The following is a 16,610-nucleotide window of genomic DNA, read 5'->3' as shown; positions in this document are numbered from 1 at the left end:
AAAAATACATTTAAAGTCTGTCAAGAATCATACAGGTATGAGATCCATGAATCAGCCATAAGAATGGGGCTCTGGCAGAGTGACAGCAAAATAAGGGAACACAGTATGAGATTATAACCTGTGATTTATAAGCAAATAATGCTATAACCTGATGAATGTGTGTGAACTACCGAAATGCCTGTTTATTTCATCCATCCATCCATTCATCCATTCATCCACTCTCTATACACCGCTTTATCCTCACGAGGGTCATGGGGGGTGCTGGAGTCTATCCCAGCTGACTCGGGTGAAGGCAGGGGACACCCTGGACAGGTCACCAGTCTGTCACAGGGCTACATATACAGACAAACAATCACACTCACATTCACACCTACGGACAATTTAGAGTAATCAATTAACCTCAGCATGTTTTTGGACTGTGGGAGGAAACCGGAGTACCCGGAGAAAACCCACACATGCACAGGGAGAACATGCAAACTTCATGCAGAAAGATCCCAGGCCCAGACCAGGATTTGAACTGGGGATCTTCTTGCTGCAAGGTGAAAGTGCTAACCACTACTGCACTATGCAGCCTATAAAGCATTATCCTGCAATTAAAGTCAACAGATTGGAACTTCTATTTATCCCTATCACAGTGGTTAGATATATATATTTTCTTGGCGTGTATAAAGTCAGGTTAATGCGTACATCACAACAGTAAAGGTTCTGTAAGGTTACCGAGTCAATCCACATTTATTCTATTCAACATTCTGACATTTTTTACAGAAAGGTTTGTTCATATATCATTTACAGTCTCATATATGACACTTTTTCCCTAAAAACAGACTGAAATGCACAAAATGAGACATAAAATGAAAAAGAAAAACCTTAAACAGACGCAAAATGTCCAAAATGATACAAAAAATAATCTTAATGAGACACAAAATGTTCACAATGGAACAAAAACCTTTAAAAGCATGAAAAATGAGGAGTAAAAACAATCCTTAAGACAAAAAGTGACCAAGGTTAGAGACAAAATGATGAAAATGAGCCTCAATGAGACACAAAATGACCAAATTCAACAAAAACAGCCTTTAAGTCGCCAAAATGGAAAAAAACAACAAAAAGAGATGAAAAATGACAACATTTTATCCACTAACACCCTTAAGGATGCAAACTGATCAAAATAAGGCACAAAATGAGCAAATGTTAGCTTGTCAGTGTTGTGAAAACTTCAGTCTAACATGTCAGTGTGTAGTTTGATATCTGGAGCTGAGTTGCAGCTCGTTGTCTGGACTTCTGTCTTACCTGAATGTTTCCTATCTGGCTGAGGAGGCTTCATTTTTCTGTCACAGTCTTTGCTCACAATGTCTTCACAAGTTTCACACTTGAAATCTTCACCACAACTCTCCAATATCTCCAAGCTTTGTGTGTTAAACTGACTTTCTCAAGTGTTTCCATGTTTTTCTTCAGAATATGGAATGTGGTAACAGTTGTTAGTTCTTCTCTCTGACATCACAATGGACTTTTAAAAAATGCATTTACTGTCTTAGTACTTGTTCTCTGTGCAATGACAGGAAAGTTGGATCTAATCTAATCTATAAAATGACCAAAATGAGACAAAAATGGACAAAATGTTTCAGTGGTGAGAAAAAGACCCAAACAGAGTCTACTGAACGGTCCAACAATGTTATGGGACAGTTCAAATGGGACACAAAATGACCAAAATGGAACATAAAACATCCGACCAAGACAGAAAAATACCACAATGAGCCATAAAATTAGAAAAGGGACATCAAATGTGAAACAAAAAGATAAAAGTGTCCAAAATGGGACTAAAATTAAGCAAAAATGACGAAAATGAGACACAAAATGTAGAAAATGAAAAAACAACCTTAAAGTGATGCAAAATGACTAAAATGAGAGATAAAATGAGCAATTCAGAGCAAAAATGAGATGAAAACTGAAACAGAAATGGCCACTGAGTCACAGAATGATGAAATAGACGTGAACTGACCAAAAGAACTAACAAGATGAACAATTTTAAACAGAAATAAACTTAAAAACACACAAAATGACCAAAATGAACCTCAAAATGGTCAAAATTAAGGCACAAAATGACCAAAATGGAAGAAAAAAAAAATAACATGAAAAGATGCAAAATGTTTAAAACCAGACAGAAAGACGTAAACTGACCAAAAAAAACACATAATGACACAAATGAGACACAAAATGATCCAGAAATCTTCTCTTACAGTCATGAAACTGTCCACATTTATTCTATTCAACATTCTGAGGGTTTTTACAGAGAGCTTTGTTCATCGATCATTTACAGTCTGATTTATGACACTTTTTTCCCCTAAAAACAGACAGAAATGTACAAAATGATCCAAATGAGATGTTCATTTTGTGTCTCATTTTAATCATTTTTGTTGCTAATTCTGGTCATGCATTTCTTTAAATAACTAATAATACTGTGGACTCATTATTTAAACTTGAGGTAAATTCTTAGCATACTCAACTGGAAAATACTTTTACTGATTTGCTGTTGTTTGAACCTTCGTGCTGTCTTCGGGTCAAAATGAACCAGGCCACCATGTTTAATAGCATAGAACGGCCCCTAAATGACCTTTTTCAACTTGAAATTTGATCACTTTTCCTCAAGTGACCCCAACATTAGAAAAAGTGAAACATTGTTTTTGTTTATATTTTCATCAAAGCTGTACACCACCAGGGTACAAAGACTGTCTTCAGGTCATTTTTTACCCGGTGTCAGATAGAAAATTGACCCCCATGGAAAGGTGACCGAGGTTACAAAACACTAAATAACTAGCATAATACATAGTGGGGTCAAGATTCTACACCCTGGCTACTTCTGGACTGTTGAGATTGTCATATTTGCAGATTTTCAAATTAATATGGACTAATCTGATATTGCTGAAGCCATGAGGGCAGTTTTCAGGTTTCAGTTCCCAGCAGGTCAGAGATTAGATTTTTTTTAGTCATCCAGGAGTAACAAGAAGGACTGTAAAACAAATACAGTTGCATTCTGTCCTCCATTTGTTAATTAGAGCTTAATGTGTTGGAATATTTTTGCTTGAATCTGTTATTTTTTCTATTCTTATGATTGATGTAGGTTATGCATCTTTCGGGTGGGAGCAATGACCCAAAAAATGAGAGAGTACTAGTATCTGGTAGTTGAGTTTTGTAGTTTTATATTCCATTGTACAGTATACAGTACACTGTTGTTTCCCTTCAAAAATGCATTTCAAGTTCATTTCTGCACATTTCTGGTACTTTATTAGGCTATAGAAGTATTATCTCTTGCAAAACAAGAAATGTTTACACCTATGCAGTACCTTTAGCAGCAATAATAGTGATAATAAACCTCTACTTAAAGAAAGAAAACAGTTACAGCATGAACAATGGAATAAAAACGAATGGTGTTCACTGATTAAATACAGTCTTTCTACCCTCTGAGGAAGCAAAAACAGGCATTCACAAAGTGTGTGATGCATGACAGGTTGTTTCTTCATGTAAAATAGATTTTTGGTTAAAAACTCCATTAAGCTGCTCTATTTTAGAGGCTCAGTGGAGGCAGGTCATTTCTGACCCTGAGGACAGGAGGAGTGTTCAGGACGTTCAGACAATACAAGGGTTCGATGTGCTGTATGACGACACAATGAGATCCTACTAACAAATCACACAGATGACCTATGTGGTGACAACAGAAGAAATAAATAGCATAAGACCTTTATGTAACCAGCAGAAACTGCAGCACAGCTTCACCTGTTTTTAACATTTCTGGTTTTGACATTTGCAGGAGTGTATCAGCTACTACTAGTAAAACCACATGTCTGTTGGTTGAAAACATAATAATGTTGGTTATGTCTTTGATATCTGACTCAGAGTTATTCTTGCTGGGGCTCTTCAATGTTACATTAATTATGAAACAACTTGTAAATTTTCATCTGTTTGAAAACATTCAAAACATTTCATGAAGCAGTCATGGAGCTGTAGACGTTTTATTACAACTTTATTTCACGTCCAGATCTCCTCTGCTGCAGTGACACACTCTGTTGTGTCCTACTGTCACAATGTCTCTGTATCTCGTTGCCTCCTTTTACTAGAAAGACAGCAGAGCTCAAGCTGAGTGGATTCCAGCAGTATGTTCACACCTGAACAGCCATGTTCTCTCAGCAGGATGTGAAAATGTTCCAAAGAGCTTCACATTATCTCCAATCAGTGTTCTGCTGATGAAGGATGTCATGATAGCAGAAATGTAGCAGTCTGTACCAATACCATATCCATCCAGACATTCAGTTTGGTTCTTCTGCCTGCTCCACCACCACCACAGTCCAGACTCCATCTGGTCTAATCATCAAGGATGGCTTACATACTTCCTCACAACTGTTGTTGAAGCACAGACTCGAGCTGCTTTAAATCTAAAACATCTACTTTTAATCTGTACCAATTCTTCCATGTTGTTTCAAGCTTAGTTCTTTTTTATTTTTCACAGATGTTTCAGGATCACAACTTCTCAGCTGTGTGGATTCTCATGTGGGCTTTTAATCGATAACGACAGTTGAAGCTTTTTCCACAGGTTCCACAAGAATATGGCTTCTCACCTGTGTGACGTCTTAAGTGGACAGTCAAATAGGACCGTTGACTGAAGTTTTTTCCACAGGTTCCACAAGAATATGGCTTTCCCATTTTGTGAACTGCCATGTGCTTATAATGAGCTGATGAACCAGAAAATCTTTTTCCACAAATGTGACAAACATATGGTTTCTCACCTGTGTGACATCTCATGTGGTCAGTCAAAGAGTGCCGTTGACTGAAGCTTTTTCCACAGGTTTCACAAGAATACGGCTTCTCACCTGTGTGAGTTCTGTGATGTCTAATTAAATTTGATTTACGCCTAAAAGCTTTTCCACACACCTCGCATGTTGTACATTTTCTTGCCTTGTCATTATCACACTGTCTCGCTGATGTTGGAGCATTGTCTACATCATTACTGTGACTGTTGTTACTCTGATGTCTTGGTTTCTGCTCGATACATCTAGTTGATCCTGAGTCTACATCCTTGCTTCCTTCCTGATCTGGGCTCTCAGCTACACAAGAGATGTGAAACAGGAGCTGATCACTGTTTGGTTTTGGTTCACTGTGGTCACTTTCCTCATCAGCAGGAGTCACCTCAAAGGTATCAGTCTCCTGTTTCAATCCTATTAAGTCTTCCTCCTGACTGGAGCAGAGTTCATCCTGTTCCACTTTAATTTGTGGTAACCCTGGGTCTAATTGGTCCAGACTGGTGCACAATTCTTCCTGTTCCATTTTAATTTGAGAAATCTCTGGGTTTGATTGGTCCTGACTGGTGCAGAGTTCCTCCTGCTGATCTTTAATCCGTGGAGGCTCTGGGTCTTCATGGTCCACCATGGAGTTTCTCTCCTGGTCATGGGGCTGATGGTCAACAACAGTCTTCTCATTCTCACAGACATAAGACTGTGGGAGCTCTGGAGGGACAAAGAGACAAAAGATAATGGTTACTACTGTGATGATGAGAGAACACACATCTGTCACTTTGTTCAGGACTGGCTGTCTCCAACAAAATCAGCTCAACAGTTGAATGTTTGATGCAAAAAGAATATGATGGTTTATAATAGAAATCTTTGAGCCATGAAACAGCAGCAGGAATGATACAAGCATCTCCAAATGACTGAACATTTCTATGAACACGTTGTTCCACAGTGGATACAGGATCACAAAGTTCTAATGGTAAACACCACTGGGTACTTTTCTACACACCACACAGACAGGTTTGATGGGGATCCAGTAAAATCTGTCTGAATAAAGCTGCTGTCCTCTTCAGCCTTCAAACCTGTCAGGACATTTGGATTTTAATGTTATTCTTATTTTACTGCTGGTTACTGTACTGTTGATTTGACTCATCAGTGAAACCCAACATGTTAATAGTGGAATGCAGTTGAACACATTACTTCTATACTCTCTAACTCTGTACGTGCGCTTTCTTTAGATCATGAATGATCTCTATACATGGAATTATGTCTCTGGACTGAAATGATGGAATGACTGAGTCCTCTGTCAGAGTTTTATTATTAAACTGTTTGATAACACAATGCAGTTGCTGTCAGTGTGGAGTAGTCCAGATAAACACTTCCAGCACCTCTGAAGAGGAAACTTTGGTTCTTGCTTCCAGGGTCAATCAACACAACGATCACGTTTTTAAAACTCCACACAGCATCAACTAACAGACTCCATATTATGAGCCCATTCTCTCTTCCTCACAGTGTGTCTCAGTTCATCTGAACACTTCATGATGTTCTACATGCTAGAAGTGGAATTCTTCACCATCAAAACACATACACACCTATGGGTTGTAAGGGGATGTGTGGTTTCCAGATGACATCCAGCAGTCTGCGCTGACGATCGATCTCCTCCTGGTACTGGACGATGGTTTTTTCAAACTCTGAGAATATTTCTCCAGCAGCAGCAGCTAGTCTGTCGCTGATCAACTCTCTCAGATACTCAACTGAACACATCGTTACTTTATCGCTCTGATATTTCTCATTCATACTATAATACAGCCGTTTTATAGCTCAGTCCACACAGCAGTGAAGCAAACTCTGCTCATGCTTCTTTGTTTACATCCGCCGGGTGTCACACTGTGAAGTTCCGGCAGAAACACTGAGTTACTTTCTTCTTCCTCATTGAATTAGGCAGATGGATGCCTTAGTTAGAGTGAGTAATGAGATTGAAAAGACTTTAAAAATGAAAGAGGTTATGATTATTGTTTTTTTTGATATTGAGAAGGCATATGATTCAGTGTGGAGAGATGGTCTGCTCATTAAACTTATCAAATGGGTATTGGTGGAAGAGTTTATAACTGGATAATAAATTTCTTAACGGACAGAAAAATTAAGGTAAAAGTAGGAACAACGCTGTCTCAGGATCTTGAGGTAGAAAATGGTATTCCTCAGGGAAGTGTCATTAGTCCACTATTGTTTAATATCATGATTAATGATATTTTTTCAAATCTAAACTGGAATATTAATTCAGCCCTCTATGCAGATGATGGTGCTATATGGATGAGAAGCAGAAATGTGACTCATGTAACCAAAAATGTGATGAATGCGATTCAGGAGGTGGAGAGGTGGTCATATGAGTGGGGGTTCAAACTTTCAGTCAGTAAATCTTGTTACATGATAATAACAAATAAAAGGGAGATTAATAATATAAATCTAACGTTGTATGGGCAACCTCTGCAGAAAGTGTCTGAGTTTAAGTACCTCGGTCTATGGCTGGACAATAAATATACATGGAAAACTCATATTCAGCATTTAGAAGCAAAATGTAAAAAATCAATAAACCTTTTACGAGCTGTTGCTGGGTGTAATTGGGGAGCAGACAAACAAGCATTACTGGACATATATAAAGCACTGATGAGATCAGCCATAGATTATGGTTGTATAATATATGGAGCGGCAGCAGTAACTACTCTCAAAAGAATAGACAGGTTACAATATAGGGCTTTGAGAATCTGTACAGGACTCATTAAAACAACACCAACTAATGCAGTCATAATAGAGGCAGGAGAAGTACCACTGGAAATAAGAAGAGATATATTTGCATTAAGTTACTGGGTAAAATTAAAAGGGTATGGGGGTGAGAACCCCGTGACTAATACATTAAAACAGTGCTGGGAGTATTCCACATTTAAAAGGAGAGGATTTGGATGGGAGATAAATAATAAGGTGAAACAGCTCAACATGGAGAATTTGGATTTTGCAATAGCTAATCCAATAAGTAATGTTCCTCCATGGTTGTACCCAGAAATAAAAGTGGATATGAGCATTTTAGAAAAGAAAAGAGAATGGTGTAGGGCAGAAACTGGGATAAAAGCAAATACATATGTGAGACAAAATTATTACAGCCACCTTAAAATATTTACAGATGGATCAAAAAATGAACATGAATATGTGGGTGTTGGTATATTTATCCCAGAATTCAATATATGTATATCTAAAAGAATTTCGAATCAGTTATCAGTTTACACAGCAGAGGTGGTGGCCATTATTATATGCTTGCAGTGGGTGGAGGAAGTCAGACCAGAACGGGTGGTGGTGTGCACTGACTCTGCAGCAGCTTTACAAAGTATACAGACAACTAATTCAGACAGAGAAGATCTTCTAATGGAAATACAGCATAGCCTATTTAGACTACATCGGGGTGGTGTGGATGTACAGTTTTGTTGGGTACCAGCACATGAGGGGGTGAAAGGGAATGAGATGGCAGACAAATTAGCCAAAGCATCACTTAAGGGAGAAATAGCACTGCATATTCAATTAGGCAGAGGAGAAGGGGAAACAATAATTAAAAGGAAAGGACTGGAAAAATGGCAGAAAAAGTGGGATGAAGATAAGAAGGGTAGGGGATTTCATAAAATTCAAAAATCAGTGAAAGTTAATATCTACGGAGAAAGGAGCAGGAGGGAAGAAATTGTCATCTCACGTTTACGAGTAGGACACACTGGGCTCAACAATATCATGTATCTGTTAGGGAAACGAGGAGATGATCTATGTGAAACATGCAGAGTTAAAGAAACCGTGGAACATGTGGTGATGCAGTGTAGGAAATTTTCAGTGGAAAGGGAAATGTTGGAAAGGAAAGTTAAGGAGTCGGGTAGGAAGTGGAGCCTGGTTGGAATTTTGGGAACAGAAGTAGAGGGGGAAGAGATAAGGAAAGGGAGGAGGGCGCTACTTGTGTTCCTGAGGGACACAGGGTTACTAAATAAGATATAAATAGGTAAATAGAAATGACTGAATGATGATACACACTCTTGTGCAGTAGGTGGCGGTATGCACCTTAAGTTGTTTGCGACCCGCCATTTAAAAAGAGAGAAGAAGAAGAAGAAGAATTAGGCAGATTAGACGCATCACTGGCGTATTGCTGCCACCTACTGGATGTTACTCATAGTCCTTAGAGAATCCTCGATATTTTCTTATGCAGTCCTGTGGTCATGAGAAAGTTGAGTCTCTTCTTGCACCACTGAAGTGCCTTCTTACTTTTCCCATCTTACCTTGAACAGTAAAATTAGTCCCCCTCTTCTTTTGTTTCTTAAAAAGTCAAAGCATTTATCCCTCAGACTGACTTTAAAAGTACGTGTTTGGAGAGATTGATAGAGCTGGAATGAAAATGTCTTTGGGGAAATCAGCGGCTCCAGATTGACTTACAACCCACTTTGATCCGCTTTTCTGGGCTGATATTAGAGAATGACTGTTTGAAGCATTCAAAGAAGCTTTCAATCAGGGAGTCAACTCAAAGGAGAAGCATTTACGCACAGCTCCTACACTCAGCTGGGGCGGAAACAATCTGCGGCTGCAGGTTTGCCACCGGCGGCAAAAAAGGGGACACACGCAGCACTGAGGAGGAACTGAGAATGAAAGACCGCGTTCAAACAAAGTGGCCGCGAGTTTCTGCTGGGAAAGCATCAAGATCTGCTACAAACTGTGCAGGATTGCCTTCATCTCCAATATGCGGGTTGCAGCCGGTAAGAGCAGAATTCTGGAGACTCTAAAAGACTGTTTAAGCTGCCGATGTGTGCCACTGCAGTATGTGTTAGCATTAGCATTAGCCACGGAGATCGATGTCAGGCACGAGCGAACTTTGTCTGTTTACCAATAATTTCCGTGTGTTTTGTAATTGTTCAGTTGAAAATAAGATTGCAGGCTAATTGGTGCTAATTAGAGGGTTCCAGCTAAGACCAGTGAATTCATCCTGTTTGTAATGGTGGGTTTTTACGATGCCCTTTATTTATTTATTGGATCTGGAAAGGATTGCACTTTAAAAGCACTTTATGCACTTTAAATAATTTTAAAACCATGAAGTACAAAGTATAAAATGATTAAAACAGGGTGTCTGCGAGGTTTTAAAAAGTGATAAATCAAAAACACAAAATTTAATGGCCTTAAAACGTTTTAAATTTAGGCAAAAGGTATTATTTTTTAAAACGAGGCATTATTTTTCTTCTTTTAGACAATGAGCTGTTTCATTTTGATCAAAAAATAAACATCAATAAAATAGAACATATCTTGCTTGCAAAATTTTATACCGGAACGTTCGTCAGTCGCTCACGTCGACGTCATAGCAATGCATTCATTGGTCGTTAGAGAGCTGAAATCCTCCGCGTGCGCACTGAGCACATAGCTGACTTAGCTGCTGCAATGCTAACTTGACATGCTCTCCCTGGATGATGCCACTTCAACTCAGTATTCTGAGAGCGACCGCGGCCTGCGGGATCTCGGATTGGCGCTCATCTGTCCGCAGATTGCTCTCCCACAACCTATACGTGGATCCAAACTTTAAGCCGTATCACTGCCGAAGTCTAATCATTTGGTCCTTGTGTCATTTCTGAGCGACCCTGAAAACTACATTCAAATCCCCGAGTCCGTTTTGAGTGATGTGGGTAACAAGGAAATGATTCACACACGCTGATCGTCACATAACTCCGCCGTGGCTCTCAGCGGCGAGACCGAGACGCCCCGTCTGCCCCAGTTGTCCAACCACAAAGCGTGTTGCCCGTGGTAGGGTCCCGCTCAGGTGGTGGTCGACCCTCCGGACGACATGGACATTTCTCTCCACTCTTTGGTGGAGTAATTAATCTAATTTACCTCATTCTTTCAGGGCTCTAATGGATCTGGATGCAACAGTTTCCATCATGGTGATTTGTCTGGTCTGTTGTCCGCTCATTTCAGCCGTTCTAATATGTTTCGTGATTTATTTATTTTTTAAAAAGTGAAATCGATTGTTTTTTTTCTTTTTTTGTATTCCACCACAATATTGCACGGTTGTAAAACAGTTTAGCTCCGCTTTGGTGAAGAACATCAGTGAATTAATTGTTTATCACGGTCTTCAGCAGTAATTTTTATTGGTAAATGAGAGACATTAGTATCGCACGTCTGCATCTTCAAACCATAAACAGGAAGTGAATTCGGTGACATACGTGCATTACGTTTGCGCTGGGAGCTGCTATGATTGGTGGAACTCACGGGAGGCGGGCCAAAATTGCGGGAAAGTTGCGGTGATTGGACAAAATTGCAATGGCTGAACAAATCACAAAATGAAATTCTCTGAGGAGAAGATACAAAGAGAAGGAGGAATTGGTGCAAATGGACAAAACTAACGAGGACACGGCTGTGCAGCTGACGCACTTGCCGTAAGATTTTTATTTTCTCTCTCTGTCTCTGTCTCTGTCTCTCTCTCTATTTTATGAAAGGTTAAGGCACTTGGCACAAGATTTTTTTTTATTTTGTCACCCTGCTCTCTTTTTGATTAAGTGTTTTGTGAAAATTTGCGTGCAGATTTGTTGGTCATTTAAACCTAGTTGGTTGTTCAATCCTTGTCTCAATTTGTTTTTACTGGTTTGTGTGGTTGTTAAACATGTTCTTAATGGGCTAGTGGAGCCTTCCATGGGGACAGGAAATAAATGTGCAATATTTTGTCTAAATCTCTTCTTTTATAGTATTAGTAGCTGTTGCCTAATGGTTGGGAGTCAATCTTGAGAAGGTTGTAAGTTTAAATCCAATACCATTCCATCACTCAAGCGCCTCTGAAGCAAAGCACCCCACCTCATATTGCACCAGTGACTGTAACTAATACCCTGTAGCTAAATAACTAGGTCTCCTTGGAGAGTGGTAAGTATGATGTAAGTGTTGTATGTCAAAATCTGCGTGCATATCAAAAAAGTTTCTGATTAATACTTGGAACTCGGTGTCTTGATGGTTGTAAAAAAAATCTGAAGGTAGTAAAAAAAGGTATTAAATGGTAGTAAATTTAACTTCAAGATTGGTGTATAAACCCTGTAAAAAAAATTGGTAAAAATGCTCAGAGTAATTTGTTAAACTGTGATTCAAAATCAACTCTTTAAAATGCAGATAAATTCATGTGTGGTATAGTATTGGGTTGAATATTGCTCATGTCATGATTTGTCGCTTCAGTTTATGTGGTGTTGAGGTTGACAAACATAAACTGAGTGGAGTAGCATTTGCCAATGTGGTGAAAATGTCCATGAGGAATGGTTGTTACTATTTGCTGAATGCAGTAATGCGAACATTGTCCTTTTGTGTTCTGTTTAAAGGTTTTCACCTTAATCTATCAACTAAACGTATGGACTTATGGAAGTTTCCACCTCTGTATCTCATGAATTGCGACCACTGCAAAATAAAAGAGGGAAAAGAAAGAAAGCAACTGTCTGATTGATGAGTGGAGTCCTGCTCAAACCCTGGGTAGATGAAACATCCTTTTTCAAGTGGGGAAACTGCAGAAACTCTGAGAAAAATCATCAATGAGAATCACCTGTCATTGAAAGTGGGAGGACACTTGACACTATGGGAGAGTGCAAAGAACAGAGAGTGAGAGCTGCCTTTAAACAGAACACTGAGCAGTAAAATACATTCACTAACTTACAGCATGAACAGTTTTCTACCAGCAGTCCTGTCTTGAATCACCTGCAGTAGCATCTTTATGTTCTCTTTATTCTCTTTTTCCATGTCTGTTTTCTGTCTATGTTCCTTATTTTTAACAGTTTAAGTTCATTTGTATCAGTTTTAGGTGAAATTGAAAAGAGCTAAAAGTGAACTATTGAGTTGAAATGTGTCCTCTGTGTTGGCTGATGAACATATGGGACACTCTGACACTTGTGTATAGAGTGGTATCCTAATGAAGATGTGTTTGATGTGACAGGTGATTGGCAGGAGGAGGAGAGTCTGACGGAGGAGCAGAGGAATGTTGGCAGCTATTTAGTCTGAGCTCAACAACGGAGGAAACATGGATTCTTCACAAAAAGTGAGAAACATACCACTGTAACATTATGATCATTCATTTGTTCTTTAAAATGTCTAAAGTTGCTCCAGTTGGTTAGATGGGCCGACCAAAGCCAGGTGACGTTGGCTGGAGAGATGTAGCTCTGCAGAAGCAGCTGTACTGAGGATATAATGGTGGACTGCTTGGAAGCTGCTTGTTTTTGTTTGAGGCTGAACTAGCTGCTGATCATACTTTCTGAAAATGTCTTACATGGTGATGAAGATAAGTGACAGAAGAAAAGTCTTGTTTTTCAAGCAAGTTGTTCAGGAAGGTAAAGAGCAGCATTTTCTTTGGTAGAGAACAATACTTTTGAGCATTGTGAGTTTACCAGCCTTTTCCTTCTCAAGAAATTCAGACAGTTGAACCCAGAAGTTTACTTACACTGTATAAACGACACATAACCCTTTTTAATTTACATGATCTGACATTAAATCTGGCAATGCTTCTCCTGTTTTATGTCAGTTAAGATGACCAAAATTATCTTTAAATGCCAGAATAACGAAAGAGAGATTTTTTCAGAGAATTTTTATTACTTTCTTCACAATCAGAAGTTTGCATCCACTAAGATTGCTATTCCTTCAAGATGATGATGTCCTGGATTTGAAATCTTTTGATAGATTAAAATGTATTTTCAGGCACACCTCAAACACACTGCTTCCTTGTGTGACGACATTAGAAAATCTAAAGAAATCAGCCAAGACATCAGGAAGACATTTGTGGGCCTCCACTGGTGTGGTTCATCCTTGGGTGCAATTTCCAGATTGCTGTGGTTTGACGTTTATCTGTCCAAACAATTACATGCACAGATCAACAATATGGGAATGTCAAGCCATCCTACTGCTCAAGATGGAGATTGGTTAAGGTTAGAATTGTTTTGGAGGGAAATGTGCTCATCAACCCCAGAACAAAAACAAAGGACCTTGTGAAGATGCTGGCTGAGGATGGCCTGAGTACACCATCCCAACTGTGAAGCATGGGGGTGGCAGCACCATGTTGGGGGAGTGTTTTTGCTGCAGGAGGGACTGGTGCACTTCACAAAATAGATGGCATCAAGAGGATAGAACATGTGGAATTATTGAAGCAACATCAGCCAGCAAATGAAAGCTTGGGCTTAAGTGGGTCTTCCAAATGGACAAGGACAGCGCTGGTGTAAATCTGACACTGTCCTGGAGAAACTGTTCACTACTGACTTAGAACTGCTTTCTGCTTCACTGTGCCCTCCATATCTGCCTCAGAAATTTCCTCAGATATTTGTGAAACTTGTCGATATCATCCAAAGGCCAGTGAAATAAATGCCTGTGGGCTTATCCATCAGGTCATCCAGAGACCACTGCACACTAAAACACACACTGAGAGACTTCCATCAGTACATCACATGCCCCACTAGATGAAACAAAATCTTTGATCTGTTACAACAATGTGAAAGGTGCTTCTCTCTGGGTTCCTCTGACCACAACTGCATCCTCCTTATCCCTGTCTACCACTGTACTGAAGCAAGGCAAAGTGCAGAACATCAGAGTGAAAGTTTGTCACACTCTGCAGGGATGTCTGGAGGTTTACTGACTGGGACGTGTTTAAGGAGTCCTCAGCTGATATTGATGAACCGACTGATGTTGTGAGCAGCTGGTTCAGACTGTGAAACCAGTGTTATTCCTGAAAAAACTGTGAAAATATATCCAAACACTAAGCCATGGCTTTCTAAGAAGCTTAAAGACCTACTGTACAGAAAGAAAACAGTCTTCAGAGAAGGGAATGCACTAAATCTGTATAACCGCCAGAAGGAAATAAAGTAGGAGATCAGGACCCACAAAGACAATACAAAGACAAACTTGAGTGTCAGCTCAAAATGAACAACCTCAGTTCAGTCTGGGATGGCATGAATCTGATCACTGGGACTAATTAATGTGTCAATGAGAGAGTTCAGCTCAGCGGTTATAATTCTGATTTAGAGCTGGCTCAAAGTCTAAACAGTTTTTATGTCAGGTTTGACTCCCATGATTTTAGGGCTAAACATGCTGAGACTAAAAACTGTCTCATGTCAGCCTCTCCACAGAATCCCTTTCTTGATGTGGGCAATGTAATCTGGTGTCTCAAACAGTGCAGACCAAAGAAAAGTCCTCGACCTGATTACATCGGTGGCCGTTTATTGAAAACTTTTTCTACGTCTGATTAAATGACCAAGATTGTTGCTGATGTCCCTGTCTATCTTATGTTTTGTTTGATTTTCTTTAAATGGCTTTTATTTGCTTGTAATTGTTTTACTGTTTTTTCAATTTTAAAACATTTCCTTTAATCGTTGCTATTCCTTTAACTGTTTTGTTGCTTTTGCTGTTTGATGGTGAACGCTTGTGTAACTGCTGCACAACAAATTGCCCGGGTCGTTGGGGTCAAATCCAAATTTCAGTGGCAGAATTACAGATCTTTTCTGGACTGGTATCAACATCTGGTCCCCTAGGAGAAACTAGAAAGTGTTGGTGGTCTGAATTGACCCTGCTGCCATTAAGACCTAAATCTGGACATTGATGTTGTTGAAGGTGAAAACTATCGGCCTCTGTAAATAGTTTTGTTGACATTGTGAGTGTGCTGTTGACACATTTCTAGGTTCTAGTGACAAAGAAGCCAGCATGTCTGCAGATTCTTGATCTTGTTTCAGCCTCATGTCCAACTACATGGAATTGAGACTTTTAGGATAAATGTATTCATGACTGCTCTTCCATCACTGCCTCTGTTTTTATCTTTGTCTTTTGCTACAGAAATGTAAACACAGCAATGGAGTGAGATGTGGGACCTCTGAGGAGGATAAGGATGGTTCAGCAACAACAGCAAAAAGAGATGAATCACTCAGTTGTGAGCAATGTGGCAAGACTTTTATCACAGCAACAAAGCTCAGAATTCACAAACGTATTCACACTGTGGAGAAACCATTCAGCTGTGATCAGTGTGGAAAAGCTTTTACTTGAAGTGTAATCTAGCAACACATCAACTCATTCACAGTGGAGGTAAACCATTCAGCTGTGATCAGTGTGGAAAGGCTTTTACTCAGAAGTGGAGCTTAAAAAGACATCAACTCATTCACAGTGGAGTTAAAACATTCAGCTGTGATCAGTGTGGAAAGGCTTTTAATCAGAAGAGTCATCTGGCAAATCATCAACTCATTCACAGTGGAGTGAAATTGTTCAGCTGTGATCAGTGTGAGAAGCTTTTACACAAGCGTGCGTTAAAAAGACATCAACTAATGCACAGTGAAGTTAAACCATTCAGCTGTGATCAATGTGGAAAGGCTTTTACTCTGAAGAGTCAGTTAAAAAGTCATCAACTCATGCACAGTGAAGTTAAACCATTCAGCTGTGATCAATGTGGAAAGGCTTTTACTCTGAAGAGTCAGTTAAAAAGTCATCAACTTATGCACAGTGGAGTTAAACCATTCAGCTGTGATCACTGTGGAAAGGCTTTTACTCTGAAGAGTCAGTTAAAAAGTCATCAACTCATTCACAGTGGAGTTAAACCATTCAACTGTGATCAGTGTGTGAAAACCTTTACCCAACATGAACAGTTGTTGATCCATCAATGCCCCCATTCTGGTAGAAAGCGGTACCACTGTGACTCCTGTGAAAAAACTTTCAAGCACCAACAGAGCTTAAAATGTCACCAACGCATCCACACTGGCCATGATGTGTGGATATGTGATCACTGTGGGAAACTATTTGTAATGTACTCACAGTTAAAAGCTCATGAAGTGACCCACACTGGGG

At 39.5% G+C, this 16,610-nt stretch overlaps 2 protein-coding genes and 1 long non-coding RNA gene across 19 annotated transcripts in view; 1 reads left to right on the top strand and 2 right to left on the bottom strand.

Annotated features, from left to right (window-relative positions):
• Window positions 1-16,610, bottom strand: part of LOC127531987 (gastrula zinc finger protein XlCGF8.2DB-like) — a 387,969-nt gene that overhangs the window by 251,525 nt on the left and 119,834 nt on the right. The window lies entirely within an intron of this gene.
• Window positions 3,172-6,673, bottom strand: LOC127532019 (zinc finger protein 239-like). Its single transcript, XM_051943029.1, has 2 exons — window positions 6,368-6,673; window positions 3,172-5,492 (listed from the first exon to the last, which is right to left on the bottom strand). Exons 1-2 carry the CDS (start codon window positions 6,570-6,572, stop codon window positions 4,510-4,512), a joined length of 1,188 nt encoding a protein of 395 aa, XP_051798989.1. The 5' UTR covers window positions 6,573-6,673; the 3' UTR covers window positions 3,172-4,509.
• Window positions 9,384-16,051, top strand: LOC127532070 (uncharacterized). Its single transcript, XR_007939322.1, has 3 exons — window positions 9,384-9,547; window positions 12,739-12,840; window positions 15,612-16,051. It is a non-coding gene; the product is annotated as an uncharacterized LOC127532070 (long non-coding RNA).

The sequence above is a fragment of the Acanthochromis polyacanthus genome, chromosome 22 (genome assembly GCF_021347895.1).
Source record: "Acanthochromis polyacanthus isolate Apoly-LR-REF ecotype Palm Island chromosome 22, KAUST_Apoly_ChrSc, whole genome shotgun sequence".
Classification (NCBI taxonomy): Eukaryota; Metazoa; Chordata; class Actinopteri; family Pomacentridae; genus Acanthochromis; species Acanthochromis polyacanthus.
The sequence above is the reverse complement of the archived record's forward strand: the minus strand, read 5'-3'. Positions and strand labels throughout refer to the sequence as shown.